The sequence below is a fragment of the Mobula birostris genome, chromosome 22 (genome assembly GCF_030028105.1).
Source record: "Mobula birostris isolate sMobBir1 chromosome 22, sMobBir1.hap1, whole genome shotgun sequence".
NCBI lineage: Eukaryota > Metazoa > Chordata > Chondrichthyes > Myliobatiformes > Myliobatidae > Mobula > Mobula birostris.
In genome coordinates this window covers 18,373,791-18,390,728 of record NC_092391.1, presented here as the reverse complement: position 1 = coordinate 18,390,728, position 16,938 = coordinate 18,373,791, and the positions used below count along the sequence as shown (strand labels likewise).

General features: G+C 39.5%; 1 protein-coding gene across 6 annotated transcripts in view; it reads left to right on the top strand.

Annotated features, from left to right (window-relative positions):
- The window catches only part of fubp3 (far upstream element (FUSE) binding protein 3), a 94,697-nt gene extending 82,945 nt beyond the window's left edge, over nucleotides 1-11,752 (top strand). For all 6 annotated transcript variants that reach the window (XM_072240192.1, XM_072240191.1, XM_072240197.1 and 3 more), the window contains 2 exons: nucleotides 9,021-9,160; nucleotides 10,092-11,752. In XM_072240192.1, coding sequence (XP_072096293.1) covers nucleotides 9,021-9,160; nucleotides 10,092-10,100 — 149 coding nt within the window. In that variant the 3' untranslated portion in view covers nucleotides 10,101-11,752. The remainder of the gene's footprint in view (nucleotides 1-9,020; nucleotides 9,161-10,091) is intronic.
- The last annotated feature ends 5,186 nt before the right edge of the window (nucleotides 11,753-16,938 follow it).

The window sequence follows — 16,938 nt, the reverse complement described above, 5'->3', positions numbered from 1 at the left end:
ACCTTTCATCTTGTTAGATTGAATACTGGCAAGAGAACTTCTGAATACCTTCTGCTCTTAGATAATGAATTGGTGCTGCTCCGTGTTAAACAATGCTGGGGTGAAGTGCTGCACTGACGCAACATACTCTTCAATGATTTCAATGTCCATCATTATTAGCTGATAGTATCATCACTAACTGAGCTGGAGGAATCCCAAAGGCTAAAGATGTGCTAGGAGCAGCATCTGGTATATCAAAGAACAGGATTTACACGCACTTATACTTTTAAAAGGTTTTTAATTGGGTGCCGCTTGGAATATGACACGAAATGAGAGGGCAAGTACACAATATACTTGTGTGCATTGAAGATTGGTTTGTAGACAGAAAAAGGAGGAATAAATAGGCCATTTTCACATTGGGAACCTGTGATCGTTGGCATGCCGCAGGGATCTGTAGTTGGACATAAATATGTGGAGGAGGGGATTAAGCATTATATATCTGAGTTTGTTAATGTAAGCAAGTTGGTATTACGAGCTGTGAGGAAGGTGCAAAGAGATTTCAGGGATATTTGGATAAGTGAAAATGTAAGTACAGAGCTGATGGGATGTAATGTATACAAATGTGATGTTATAACAATGCTGGAGTGTCTCAGTGGGTCAGACAGTATTGATGGAGGGGAACAGTCATTGGCTTCCATTGAGACCGTTCATCTGGATGGTAGAAAAATAAAGGCAGCTGATTAATTAGTATGTAAACTTAAGATGTTGATGTTCAGAGGGATGTGAATGCCCATGTCTGCATACAGCAAGACCTAGATTACATTGAGGTGTGGGTTGATAGGGGACAAATTAGATTAGTGACACAAAGATACTGGCAATAATCACCCACAAAAATAGTTTAAAGGCATACCTTCAACATTCAACAGTATTGCTGTTATCCCCAACCATGAAGATGCTAGAGGTTACATTTTGGACCAGATCAAGGGTTCCCAACTTTTTTTATGCCATGGACACTACCATTAACTGAGGGCTTCATGGACCCCAGGTTAGGAACCCCTGGACTAGATGCATAAGTGTGACAATTACAGTAGGTCAGTAGCTGAGTGTCCTTTGCCAAATGTCTTAGTTACTACAGCCTTTTCACCAACTGCATGGCACAAGTCAGAAGCATGAACTTGAACTTGGAATGCTGTCCACCCGAGTCCATTTTCAACAATGTTCAAGGAGCTTGACACTGTTCAGCTGAAAGCTTGATTGGTAGCCCATCCACTACTAAGTGTTTACACCACCCACAATCCATCAGACACTGGTATGCTTACAACTGATGTGTACCGTCTGCTAAAATCCACAGTAGTCACCTCCCTAGGCCATTCTATCTGTATGTCCGATACCCTTGATCTCAACCCAAAGTAGGATACATGCACCACCTGGAGGTTCACTTTCAAGCTGAATTCCATTCTGACTTGGAATGCATTGCCACTCTGTCATCGCTGAATCTAAGTCCTTAACTCCTGGTCTATCTATCTTCATTGTAGAAGTACCATCAAAAGGACTACTGTGGTTTTAAAAAGTGGCTCAAAAAAAGGGCAGTAAATGCTGACGTGCACCAAAGCACACGTGAAAATTTTGAATTATTTCTTGTATAACTTTGAGGTGGTAAAATGTATACTTATGTCTCTGAACATTCAAACACATATTTTAGGCCTTGTGTTGAGAGTAGGGAAACAATACATAACATGTGAATAGTGTTTGCCCATTAACTTTGCACAAAATGCGGCTATAGATTACTGGAAAATTTTAAATGCAGAGCTTAGGAAGTTTTTAGCTGATTCTTTGCATGTGATGTAGTGCAGCTAAAACACTGGAAGACCTATTTCAATTCCTGCTTTGTTCACATTTGAACCCTTGAAGAATAAGTGCATATCTCTTAAGCAGTGTGGGGTAAATCATCCTTGTATCCCTTTGCATTTGGTTACGAGTGATGGTTTTATGTTGTCTTATTGAATGGCACTAACAGTGTTCATTTACAGGATGTTGAGACATCTGAACTTCTGAAGTACAGTACCAGATGCAAATATGGTACCAACAAAGTTTTCGACATAATCAGTTGTCGGAATCCTTTCTGCTATAATCTCAACTAGCCCTAGTGTATTAAAACTAAGGCCATCTTTGTATGTTGCAGAAACCCTCAGTACATTAAAATTGAGTTTTCTCGTACTCTGCCTCTTCCTTCAGCAAGCACCACTCAGCCAAAAAAGTCATTCACCTCACTGACAATTTGTCAGTGACTGCACTTCAAAAATAATTGATTAACTGTGAAACATATTGAGAAACCCTGAGGGCATGAGACAATGAAAATTTAAAAAAAACACATGCCATGTATCTGAAATAAAAACAAATTGCTCAAAACACTCAGCAAACTGGGCAGCATCTGGAAAGAGCAGCCATTAATGCTTTAGGTCAAAGACCCTTTATCAGGGAGAAGTTTTGCATTTCTCAACTCTTTAAGTGTGAAGTATTTATAATTACTAAGTGAAAGTATTCATTGAATACTGGGGGAGAGCAATGTCCTGAATCGGACTCTGTATTTGGAATAGATGTGGCAGTTTTCAGACTGATCCTGAAGTTTTATCACTCCAATTTGCGTAGGCATATTGAAGGCCAGCCGAATTCTGGTGCAGGTTGAGGGGAGCAATTGTATGTGAATGTCCTTGAGTATTTTAATTCATTCACATTCCAAATTCCATCCCTGTAACATTCAATTTGAATCTTTCAGCTGAGCGAGGAAAACTCGATTTGCTAAATCCCAAGCATCAAATGTGTCGATGATCAGGTTAGCGGCACTTCAGAAGCTGGTCATCTCACATTTGTAATGCTCATTTAGTAGAGGGTGATTGTTTGTATTTAGGTACTTCGTCTGTTAATTAAATCGGAAGTGTAAATGCACCCAAAATATCAGCTTCAATTGGAGTCATGGAGCACAACAGCACAGAAACAAGCCCTTCAGCTCATCTTATCCTCCTGTCCCTAAATTTGAGTCTGTGGAACATGCTGCACCTGCTGGATTGCTGAAATCAGCTTGTATCTCTTTCTAATCCTACCACCGTAGAGTCTGAGTCCATATCCTCTCCATCTCAAAAACAGCATCTCTGTGACATTGCCACCATTGTGGAACTTTACAAGCAGAATTATCTGTAAGCTTCCACTCATTCAAACACTTACACCTGTGTCAAGTGTTACCACAAAGCCATCCTTCATGATGTACATTTAATGCCAATCCTTCCAGTAGATTTCGTAAATTTCCTTTTAATATTGACACCGTGTCATCTTGCAGTCTATTTATCATACTGTATCCTACCCTTCACAACTTTCTTCACTTCCAGTCTTTTGTATAATTCTCCATATCACATGCAAGGTGGTATACACAAGCTCCACATTCTGGAGTTATTGCCCTAAATCTATTTGCATATTTGTTACCACTCCTCTGTGACTTGAAATCCAGTTCTCCAACCATGTACTCAACAAACTCTCTTCTTGGCACTGATCACTCTTGTTATGCCATGGGATATTTTTCTACATTAGAAGTATGGCATCTTAAAATCTTACCACACCTTAGTTGTGTAATCTGTGATGACTGCCAGAGATCCAGGTAACTCACTTCATTTCTCCATAACCCTTTGTTTTTGTGAAACACCAACAGCTTCCGTGCGTTCCAGACTGAGATAATTGCTCTATTTCAAGATATGGGACTTACTACCCTAATTTAAATGATCTAATAGATTTTAAATCTCTACATAATGCACCTGGTATGTCATTTGAATTCACAAGTATAGTCTCTTTAAAACCATTCTCAAGGATGTGGCATTAAGTGGTGGCATAATTTTTAAGTCCTGCATTCCTTGGAGCTGCCTTAGATTAACTTGCATGTTCTCTTAGCCAAGTGAACCAAAATGATCCAATATGTGTAAACCAAGCTCAGTTAAGTCACCATCAAAACAGTGCAAATGTCTGAAAGGTCAGTGTCTACACTTCCTCTTGAATATTATTCTTCCTTTGATTTTGGAGAAAAAAAGAAACAGCATTAATTGTAGGAAATACTTGTCTATCAAAGTTGATGTCAACCCATGGATATATTTTAACATCCACATATGTAAGACATCTGCAGGGGTAAGAGGAAGAGGCAAAAATCTAATGAAATAAATTAGATAACTGCTACAGTATGAGTGTAGGATTGGAATTATATGCTAACTAAAATCTAATTGACAGTTCTAAATATCCTTGTTTCAGTGGTCTTACAGGCGTTGCTATCAGTCAAAGTTGTCATGTAGTGAGTAGGGATTTTATTTACTAGTGCTCAGTGATCATTACTGTAAATACTGAATGTTGCCACAGTTATGGCACATTTTAGAGTTAGTGGAAGGATGAAAGTTATTAAAAATCTGGGTCAGTCCCCCTCCCTGACAATGGCTCCTTCCTGAGTTAAAAATGCATGCACACAAGAGTTTGCAAATGTCACTCCGCTCAAGAAGGGAAAGATGCAGAAGAAATGAAAATATAGGCCAGTTAGTCTGACCTCAGTGGTTGGGAAGATGTTGGAGTCAATTGTTAAGGATGTGGTTTCCAGGTACCTGAAGGCACATGTTAAAATAGGCTGCAGTCAGCATGGTTTCCTCAAGAGAAATCTTGCTAGACAAATCTGTTGGAATTCTTTGAAGAAATAACAAGCAGGAGACACAAAGAAGAATCAGTTGATGTTGTGTACTTCGATTTTCAGAAAGTTGCCACACATGAGACTGCTTAAGTTATGAGCCCATGGTATTACAGGAAAGATTCTAGCATGGATAAAGCAGTAGCTGACTGGTAGCAGGCAAAGAGTGCAAATAAACACAGCCTTTTTTGGTTGACTGTCATTGACTACTGGTATTCCACAGGGGTCTGTGTTGGGACTGATTTTATGTCAATGATTTGGATGATGGAATTGATAGCTTTGTTGCAAAGTTTTCAGATGATGCAAAGATGGGTAGAAGGGCAGGTAGTTTTGAGGAAATAGGCTACAGAAGGACTTGGATTATGAGAATGGGCAAAGAGGTAGATGGAATAGTGTCAGGAAGTGTATGGTCATGCACTTTGATAGAGCAAAGGGTTGACTATTTTCTAAATGGAGAGAAGATTTAAAAAAACTGAGGTGCAGAGGGACTTGGGAGTCCTCGTGCAGGATTCCCTAAAGGTTAATTTGCAGGTTGAGTCTGTGGTGAGGAAGACAAATGAGATGTTAGCATTCATTCAAGAGGACTAGAATATAAAAACAAGGATGTAATGTTGAGACTTTATAAAGCACTGGTGAGGCCTCAATTTGAGAGCAGGTTTGGGCCCTTTATCTTTGAAAGGATGTGCTGAAACTGGAGAGGGTTCAAGAGAGGTTCACAAAAATGATACCAGGATTGAAAGGCTTGTCATATGAAGAGCATCTGATGGCTGTAAGCCTGTATTTACTAGAATTCAGAAGATTGGTGATTTCATTGAAACCTGTGGGGCTGAGAGGAAAAATGGATCAGCCAGGATGAAATGGCAGAGCAGACTCAAAGGGCCAAATGGCTAATTCTGCTCATATCTTATGGTCTTGTGGTCTATACAGGCTAGATGGATGGGGATGGATTTGCTGGCTGTTGTATAGCTGCAGGCATCTTCTGGATGTGAATGGAGCATCTCTGTGTACCACCTTTTCCTCACGGAGCTACAACAATTGGACTGGTTTGAACCAAGCAGACTTGCTCCCTCAAGGGTCAGTAGGGTGGCTGGTAGCCACCCATGACAGCTGTTCTGTGGCCTTCTACCACTTGCTGATTTTATTTTCATTTACACCTTACGAATGGTTCTGGTTACAGGCAATCCTCAGGAATGAAATCCTGTTATAACCTGGGGACTTCTGTATGTTATTGTTTGTATGTAACTTTACAAAAGACTGGAGCCATATGTTTGAAGTTTTCCCCCAGAAATACAGTGCTTGCCCTCAACCTATCTCTGTAGCTCTAGCAAGGACCTTAACTGTTGGGAATCCTGTGCTTAGATTAGCAATTGCAAAATAATTCTTACAGTTTCTGAAAGAAATGGTGACAGCAGTCTTCCTGTTTTCACCAATGCTGCTACTCTTTAGATTCACTTTGGTTTTATTGAAGCCCAAGACACTCAATTTTAAAGGGTATCTTCCAACAAGCCATTTTTAAGAATATGGTGTGCTGCATATGTTTAGTGTGATCAAAACAATTTTGGCAACTGTCTGTTCTACATATATTAAATCAAGATAAACCCAAATGAGGGTACAGAAGACTGTTCCTTTTTGTCTGGACTTACCGTAAATTGTTCAAGAATATAACTAATACATTTTCTTTGCACATCAAAGTAAGAATAGGTTTTACATTTTATTTGCAACATTATTGCAATCCTTTTAACTCGGAAGTTGACCCAAGAAAAAGTTTATCATTAAATATTTAATTTAGCTACCAGTAAGTAATATTAATTTAATGTTGTAAATGCATTTAAGACCAACTTGACAAATTTGCACATAATCAAATGCCAGTACTTGTGTTGCAGGTAAATTGTTGGAGTTGCTTTCCTTATGAAGAAAAATTTAGACTGAGAATCCCTCCCTCTATTTGGAAGAAGCAGGGGTGTTATGCAAATTGGCTGCCACATTTTCTTGCACTGCAGCCACTTTTAAAAAATTACTGTTGTAGGTTATGGGTTTGTGAAAGGGGTTTTCTAGTTTATCTAGTAGTGTCTAGAGTAAATGGTAAATATTTAAAATAAAAATCACAGGATACTCTGCAGATGCTGGAAATCTGGAGAACACAGAAAATGCTAGAGGAACTTGTCCAGTGAGGCAGCATCTATGGAGGGGAATAAGCAGACAATGTTTCGGGCTGATACCCTGAGTTAGGGCTGGAAAGGATGGGGGGAAAGGCCAGAGTGAGAAGGTGGGAGGGGAAGGGAGTACAAGCTGGGATGTGATAGATGAGGCAAAGTTGAGTGGTGGGAGAATGGGGGTGGCGTGAGAAGCTAGGAGGTAATGGGTGGAAGAACTGTAAAGAGCTGAAGGAATCTGATAGAGGAGAGTGGACCAATGGAGAAGGGGAAGAAGGAGGGGCACCAGAGGGAGGTGAAGAACAGATAAGAAGGGTAAAAGGGAAGCCAGAATAGGAGTAAAACATTTGCACCTTGGTTGATGTAGGAAGAATCTATTTAATCCTGTGGAACACTAGGGTAATGGTTATTTTGTGTATTTCATGGTGTGGTTGACCCAAGTTGTCCTGCAGGATATTGCGGGTAAGTTTTTGGAAGCAGTACCTGAGGGTATTTTTCATTCAATGAAACACTTATCATGTAGTTCTGATTCTGCTGACTGAAGATGGTATTTGGTCACTGGTGGTGCATCTGCACCCAGAGTGTGACACTATAGAGATCGTCTATAGAACCTCCTCCAAGATGTGTGCTGGTGATGTTTTTCCTCCTCTCATGCTTAGCCATGATTTCACAGAAACACTGTTCTCAATGGCACGTTAACTTTCTGGGAGTTCCATTTCTAACAGTTGCCTGCAACCAGAGCTCTTTGGCTGTCAGAACAGGCTTCTGTGCCTTTATTTGGGTTCACTTTGATTTGATATATGTTGAACAAACAGTTGGCAAAATTGCTTTTATCACACTAAACATATGCAGCACACAGTGTTCTTAATGACACTGAGGCTCACAACGAAGATTCCAGAGAACTGAGAGTGCTTGAGGCTTCACTTGTCGAGTGGGCTGACCTTGCTTGGCTAGAATTCCTGTTCGGTCCAGCCCCCAAAACCATCAATGGCAGATGGTAGCCACTTGAACTGTATTTTAGGAGCCTCTTTTATGCCATTCCACATTACGGATGAGCACTTGTCTGCCCTCTGTCTCTTTGCTACTTAGCAACACCATGATGATCCATTTTGACACCTAGTGGCAAGGTTGTTCCCCAGTGGAGGAGCTGTCTATGCAGAAGGCTCTTTTCACGTTGGGAACTAGGTTGGAGAGTGATGCATACAGTAGTGCCAGGCAGCTTATTCTTAACTGTGTTCATAGACTTCGAGACTGTTCTTTTCTGATTTTTCTGCATCCTGGGGGAAGCAATTTTGCATATCGGTTCGACTAGAGAGGCTGTGGGGTCTGTTCCAAGTTTTTGGTTACACTTCAGACTTTGAGCTTTTGAGTTGTTAAGTAGGAAGAGCAAACTGATAATGAACTATGATGTAGCCCTTTACTGCTTCATGTAACCCAAAACCTGCCAGCCCGCCTTCCAATCATGATGGGAGATCCTTCAGAGTATGCAGTTTACTGGCAAGCTTGAGGCCTTCTGTGCCCAGTGGGGCCCCACATGTCTGAAGGCATCCTTAATGCTGAATACATTATACTTCGAGTTCTTAATCATTAGTGAAATAAAGTTACTTTGAAAATTGTAAATGCCACCTTTGGAATGTTGGAATAAACCAAAACACCTAAAGGAAATGCACATGACCACAGGGAGAAGATGCAAACTCCTTAAGGACAACAGCGAGAATTGAACCCCATCTTGCAGCTAACCTCTATGCTACCGTACCTCCCCATGGGGAAGTTTCTGGAAACAGTACCTGGGGTTATTTTGTATCACTGTTGAGGGAAATTGTAAGTCGTCATGATTGGAAGATTGTAATTGTTATAGAACGCGAAGTTGAAGACTAGCTAGCAAAAAAATCCAGCTTAATGGGGCAATTGGCTGATTAGTATTCTAGTAGAAAGTTGCAGCATGCTAATTAGCGACAGCTTCTCTTCTCCTTCACTGGGTTATTTCTCACAGCACCTTTACCTACCTTCCTTTCTCCTGCAATAACCCTCCCCCTTTAGTTTCTATTCCACATTCCTAATAGAAATATGATCTTTGCTTCATTGCTTCAGTTCATTGTAAATTATTTTCACTTCCATTTTTAACATTTTGGTGCTCTGATTATGTGTAATCATACTGTTTCTGTTTTGCTTTTTACCAGCTCAGGCGACAGGAACTGCTCCAGGGACTCCCCAGCAGAGTTCACAGCCAGATTATAGTGCAGCCTGGGCAGAGTACTACCGACAGCAAGCGGCGTACTATGGACAGGCCACACAACAAGGGCAGGCCCCTGGTCATCAGGTATGCATTGGTGCTGATTGCCATGGCGCTGAAGAGAAAGCTCCCTTTGCAGTCTGCTCTGACAGAGTACTGCCAGCTGCCACTTGCCCCCTTGAGTCCTTAATCCTGGCTGGGTCACCGAAAGGTGGTCCAAAGTGCAGTTCTTGCCTGGGGGAAGGAGCAGTCTGAGGCTGAGGCAACTCTTCAATACTTGACCCTTGAGCATCATTTTTTTAGAGCAAGCTGGCTTTCCATATTCTTGCATTGGTTGTTTATGCTGATGTTAGGTTGGAGGCACTAATTTAACTTTGTGTAGATATTAGTTTTGTCAGAGTAAAACTATTTTTGAAAGCTTTGAATTTAAGCCTACAACTGACAGTCCGAGGCATACTATCTGCTTTATTTCTCTGTGATGCTATTAAAACCCATCTCTGAGATTTTGGTCATGTGTTTGGCTAATGCCATTCTGTTTAAACATCTAAGCATTGACATGCTTCACAGAATTTTTAAGTATGTATTGTAGGAATGGTCCATTCTGTCCATTAAGATTTTCTTCCACATGAGCTTCTAATTATATAAGCATCACAAAAGTATTCCATTTCCCTTTATATATTAGACACCTTGGCCATTCTCTGGAATTTTCACCTGAATTCCTTGTTGGTTTGTTATTGACTGCAGAGTCACTAGAGTTTAATCTTCGCAAAAGATTAAATAAAAGCAGCCTGCTCCTGATCAGTGTTTCATACTGGGGAATATGTTTAATGTGTGGAGCTTGGATTAGAATAGATTGCGATATCTCTGTTACTCTGGGTAGGAGATCAAGGAGCATTTCATGAACAAATAATAGTGAATGCTTTGAAGAAATTTGGGTATCTTTTGATGTCTTCACAATACTTGTTGCACACTGCCCTGGGCAATCATAATATTAACCTTCATTGTCTTTCTGTTGCAGGATCAATAATTCGATGTCCTTGTCAAGAGATTTGAATCATTATGGATGTGGAGCCTTTTATAATAAAGGGTTAAAAAGGATTTATGACGCCTTGAAGAAAATCTTATACTTTTGTTTCTGAACACTAGAGGAAAAAATACTTATTACGATAACTTTCTAGATTTACCATTAATGGAGTAATAGTGAAGTCGAGGGGTGCAGATGTTATGGATTGATCGCTCGGGGAACCTTAAACCCATACCAGATTTGGACAGGCTAAAATGCAAATGGCTACTTGTTCTGTTTTTAATTTTTTAAATTACTCCCCTACGTTATCTGCACTACAAGATAAGTTTTGAAAGTATAATTGTAGTGTGGATGTGGGGCTCAAAGGTGGTGCATTGTTGAAATATATACATCCCAATGATAGATGGGTAGGAATACTGGTGCTGGTACTGCAATTCCTGATACTCAGTGACGGCAAAGCAATGAGTCACAGGTTATCGGTCTAGAGTTTTGTACAGTATTGACCGAATGGTACTAACGACCACAGTATATATATATAATATATATTATATATATATTTATAATATGTCTCACTTTTGTGAAACTGTGCCTCCATCCCTATGTGACTGGGCACTAAATGCAAAACTGTGTTGGACTGGTAAATTTTTGTACTGGTCCATTAATTCTATTATGTGGGGAAGGAGGAGAAACAAAGAAAAAGGAAGTTAGCACAAATACTTCTTTTTATAAGGAGTTAAAATGAGAACTGTGAATAATAATTTAATGCTTTTTTCCAAAATACATGTTTTACGTAGGTGACTGTTGGCAAAGACGAGATTTTAAAAAATGTTATATAAAAAAAAACAAGAAAAAAAAACAAATTTAGGCACATTTTGTAATTGATAAATGGAACTGAACAGCAGCAGGATGCACATCTGTACGTGGATGTAAGGGAAGAGCACTGCCACTCACATTTTAGCCTGCCTTCCACCCCGTTTTCCCTCCCCCCACTTCAAAAGAACATCCTGGCCTGAAAGAGGCCCCCCTAATGAGTTAAAGACTTGATCATATTCTTTGATTTGTGCTGCAATTAGATTGCGCCTGTCTGTATAATTGCCTGAAAAGATAAATAAATGGAACTACAGGTTTTATTTTTTAGTATGAATAAAAACCAAAAATGGTTGGTTGTGTTTGGTATACACCTCTCAGATATGGACTCGACAAAGTCTCCACGAGCCATGCTAATGACTATTTTTTAATTCTTATTCTTAAGTGGTGTGATCTAATATGTATGATTATGTTTAGCAAGTGAATGAATTCTAGTATTAATTACGTATGTGAAACAAAAATTACATTGATTAAAAAGGGATGGTTATTAAGTTGAAGCTGTTTAACTTGTAGTATTTGCCTTTGTACAGTTAACAGTGTAGATAACCAGGAACTCCAGTTCTGTTTTTAATGATCTGAAGTTTACTGGACATTCCGTTTAAATTGTACTGATTTTTTTCTATTAATGCTTGAGATATCTAACTTTGGGAAGTGCAACAGGTTTAAAAAAAAAGAACAGCTCTGTGCAGCATGTTAAAGAGATGTATCCCTTTTATTTTACTGACACGTGCATTTTACACTCTATAATAAAATGTCCACAACATTTCTTTGTGGGAAATTTGGCCTGACTTTGGTTTTGCTTAATTAATTTTCTGGTGGATGCCAAAAGCCCCCTCTGACAAATGACATTATCCCTTCCTTTGTAGATATCTGTCAGATGCTACAGTCATGCTAAAAAACTTGTGAACCCTGTAGAATTTTCTCTATTTCTGTATAAATATGACTTAAAATGTGATCGGATCTTCATGCAAGTCCTAAAACTAGATAAAGAGAACCCAATTAAATAAATTAACACAAAAAGCATTATACTTCATTTACTTATTCAGAAAAATGATCCACTATTGCATGCATTTGTTGGAAAAAGTATGTGAACCTTTGCTTTCAGTAACTGGTATAACCCCCTTGTCCAGCAATAACTTCAACCAAATGTTTCTGGTAACTTTGATCAGTCCTGCACATCAGCTTGAAGGAATTTTATGCATTCCTCCTTACAAAACTGCTTCAACTTTGGGATATGGTGGGCTTCCTTGCACGAACTGCTTGCTTCAGGTCCTTCCACAACATTTCTATAAGATTAAGGTCAGGACATTGACTTGGCCATTCCAAAACACTAATTTCTTCTTTTTAAATCATTCTGTTGATTTACTCATGTGTTTCAGATCATTGTCTTGTTGCATTATCCAACTTCCATTAAGCTTCAGGTGACGGACTCCTATCCTGATAGTCTCCTGTAAAATGTATTGATGCAATTTTGAATTCACTGTTCCCTCAATGATTGCAAGCTATCCAGCCCCTGAAGCAGCAAAGCAGCCCCAAACCATGATGCTCCCTCCACTGTGCTTCATAGTTATGATGAGGTGTTGGTGTGCAGTGCCCTTCTTCCTCCAAGCATAGCAATGTGCATTTCTGCCAGAAATTTCAACTTGTCTCATCTATACACAGAACGTTGTCCCAGAAATGTTGTAGAACATCCTGGTGGTCTTTTGCAAACTTAATATGTGCAGCAGTTTTTGTTTGGGGGGGGGAGGAGCAGTGGTTTCCTCTCTGGTGTCCTTCCATGAATACCATTCTTGTTCATTGTTTTTTGTTGTTCATGTGTCCACTATAAGACTTTAGCAAGCTCTAAGGATTTCTGCAGGTTTTTGCTGTTACCCCTGGGTTCTTTTTCACCTTCTTCAGCATTGCATGTTGTACTCTTGGTGTGATCTTTGCAGGATGCCCACTTTTGGGCAGAGTTACAACAGTACTGAATTTCCTCCATTTGTAGACAATTTCTCTTTGCACTGATGAACACTCGGGTCTTTAGAAATGCTTTTGTAGCCTTTTCCAGCTTCATGCATCTCTACAATTCTTCGAAGGTCCTCACAGTTGTTTTGATCGAGGCATGGTGCACATAAGCAGATCTTTCTTGAAGAGCTGGTTTTGTCAGTAACCTGACTTTTGTGTCTTTCTTATAGGGCAGGGCACCCCTACAACCCACACCTCCAATCTCATCTCATTGTTTGGAACAGCTGACTCCAAATAGCTTTTGTAAAAGGCATTACACCAGAGGTTCACATACTTTTTCCAGCAAATACATATAATACTAGATAATTTTTCTCAACAAATAAATGAACAAATATAATGTATGCTGCTTATTTAATTGGGTTCTAGTTTATCTAGTTTTAGGAGTTGTGTGAAGATCTGATCACATTTTAAGTTATGTAGAAATAGAGAAAATTCTACAGGGGTCACAAACATTTTAGCACTACTGTATGTTGGAGAGCCCTCTGCAAAGGAATGCTTTAAAAACTTGAATGTTCTCAACTAGTGTCTTCCAGAAAGATGCATAGTCTGACTTTTGATCTAGTCCCAGTTGAGTTGCTCCTCACACTATTGCAAGTCCAAAAATAAACGATTATTTCAAAATTGTGGGAAGGGTCAGTATGCAGCTGTGGTGGAGGGGAAGGGATCTAATGGGGCGGGAGATTGTGAGCAGGCAGAGAATAGGCGGGGAAAGAGTTGGACTGTATGTAGAGTTGAGCATAAATTTGCATAAGTAATGTAATGGCACAGCTTAAACAATTTTGAGTTCAAAAGTCAAAGTTATGTGGCCACTTTATAAAACTCTAGTTACACCACATCTGGATTGCTGCATGCAGTTCTGGTCAACCCTTTATAGGAAGGATGTTGAAATTTTGGAGAGGGTGCAGAAGAGGTTTACCAGGAAACCTCTGCCTGGGTTAGAGTGCAGATGCTATAACAAGAGGTTGGACAAACTTGGGTTGTTTTCTCTGGAGTGGCAGAGGTTGAGGGGGATCTGAGGGAGATCCACAAGTTTGAGAAGAATAGATAGACAGGCAATATCGTTTTTCCGTGGTCAAAATGTCAAATACTTAGAAGGCTTGCATTGAAGGTGAGAAGAAATTTGAGGGCAAGTTTAGATAAGCACATGAATGTGAGAAAAATGGAAGGATATGGACATTGTGTAGGCATAAGGGATTAGTTCCAGTTGGCCATTTGATTATTATTTGGTTCAGCACAGCATTGTGGGCTGAAGGGCCCGTTTCTGTGCTGTCCTATGTTCTAGTATTTACCCCTATGTTCTAGTATTTACCCCAATGTTATAGTATTCCTTGAGCAATAGCCTCACTGCAAAATATTGCAATATTGGTGGAAACTGCTGGATATTGAGGAATAATTACTCAAATTTGTTTATTTCTAGTAATCAGAATGTCTGTTGGTTATTTAAGCAGCAGTTGATAGTAATCTCAATGGGGATATGATATTGAAGATATTTCTTAAAATAAGCATTTGTGTATTTCAAATCTTTAAAACTTGAATTCTCACTTTGCCCTTGTTAAAACATTTTTCCATCTGAGGATAGTCACATACACTCTGTCATTTCCTTACCAGAAAAGGACTCTGGTTTGTCATGAGGAGCACAACTGTGATCCAATACATGCTATGCTCTATTTGAATTTTCAAGGCCATGTACTTCAGTTTGGTGTTCAATAATGAAAAAATCTCATTTATTAATCTAGTTTATTTCTTGGATGTGATGCCAGCTAGAGGGGAAGTTCCAAGGCAGTTGTGTCTCAGTGGATTCTTCCCAGTTCCGATCTCAAGAAGCAGCAATACACTGCAATATTTTTCTGGACATCTGATGGACTTAATTATGCAGAAACCCACCCTAAAAGTGCAATTTTGTCAGTAATGAGAAAAGGAATACTTGCATTTATATACTTGAGGAAGGGAGACAGTCAAATTGTACACAGGAACCTGAGAATGACCTCTTTAGTGAAGAGGGATGAGATGGGGACGTTTTGATTGAATTCAGTGGAGTTTGACTACTTGTATGTGAGTTGCATGTAGTTTATGTAAGTAAATGTATGCAATGTATTGGAGAGAAGGGGGCTGGTCTACTGAGTTTATCTCCATTCCAAGAGATAACTCAAGTGAAAGTGATGGGAGCTAGCTATAGGAAAGTTTTTTTTTAAATGCGTATAAACTCCACAAAAGTTTAGTAGCTGAAATAATGACCCAAGTGTTGCTGACACACAGCAGTAAAAATAAGCCCGCTTACCTTCAAAATGGAATGGTCTAATGGGAAAGCCTGAAATGTGCTAGCCTGCTCACTTTTAATTACTGTCAGTGACTTATCTTGAATCTTGTTTGTGATGGAGATTGTCCATGATGTCTGTAGGTACCCAGCCAACAGACTGGTTCTCGGGGAAAGTCTAGGGAGCCTTTTAGTCCACTTGTTTTCAGCATTTTCAGGGAAGAAGGGAAGATATTGGATTACTGTGATTTTTTTTTTGCTATCATTGCTAGGTAATAAGTCACCAGTGACTCCTCCAGAAACCACTTATTTATAAGTGTAAGATGCTTGGATTACTTGCATCGTTCAGTTATTTTCCCTAGTGGAGTTGTGGGATGTTGTGGAATTCTTGGCTGGAACTGGATATTTATTTGAATTTAAGACAATTCTGGGTATCTGCTTACAGGAGTGAACTACTCTCCAAGGAAGCAATGAGGTATTTTCCATTTAGATTCTGCTTTGTGACGAGAAGAAAACTCTTGGTTGCCTTATGGAAGAACTGATACTGTGCCATTGGTGCCCTTTGGATAAATGGCCGCACTTAATAATCCACTTGTAATTTCTTCCTTGAAGCCTAGGCAATGAGTGTAATAATTGTACTGACTGGTGATCCGATTATCCGGGGGGTACTCTTATCAGAAGGAAATCCCATTGTAACATGAAAGAGATGCTTATCTCTTTTTGATTGGATATGTCTTAAGACATAGTTAGTGGCTGGGTGCAGGTGGCAGGCAGACTGCCTTTCCTTTTCTCTGTGCTGTCAGCCAGGGTCATAGTCCTGGCGCCTCCAACCTGTGCTTACTGCAGGATTACTTCTGTCCATTCAATTGTTACTGAAGATCAGCTGGTTGAGGTGATATTGCACCAGTTTGGGGGCTGTCTGCTGTGCTGTCTTGCTGTTATGGTCAGGCACAGAAGGGATTTTCTCAGCATGTTTTAATAACATAAAAAGTAATTTTATAACTCTCCTTGCAACCCCCTACCTCACATCTAACCTCTTCTCTCCCTCGTTTTCATTTTACTCCCTTTCCAGGTTATATACTGATATAGTCTTGTACTTGGTGGCACTGATTTATGTATGAGCATCAGCAACCTGGGACATCGCAATAGGACCCAACACTATCCTCAAGTATTCTTTCTAGTGAGCATTGTCATGAGCACAAACCCTTATAGAATTTTAGCCTGTTATATCTGGGACAAGTGTAAAGTGTTTTTACCTCTGCTCATCAAAATCAAATAGCTCATCATTTGTGTTCTGACCAATGCTAAAAGTGGCCTTTTTACATCACCAGGCTGCTATTTACATCATCAAGGCTGCTGAATCCTGCAAATAATAAAATTATCTACATTTCGAAACCAAAGTATTTCATTTACAGTAAAACCGGGTGAAGAGTGAAATGAGAAATGTTATAATAATTCATATTTCTTTCATTGTCAAGTGTGAACATTTTTCATTTTTTTTTGCTCATGTTTTAGGATTTAACTTTGTTTCCTGGCAACAGGCTCCAGTTAAGCAACGCTTTACAATTCTCAGCCCTTTATAAATTCACCTCAGCCTTCGCTATTTTTATGCCCTTCTCTTGCCACAGAACCCTTGAAGTTCCTAACATTCCTCTCTCTCCATGAATTTAAATGCTCCATTATTAAAAGCCATTCCTTCAGCTGCTTCATTTT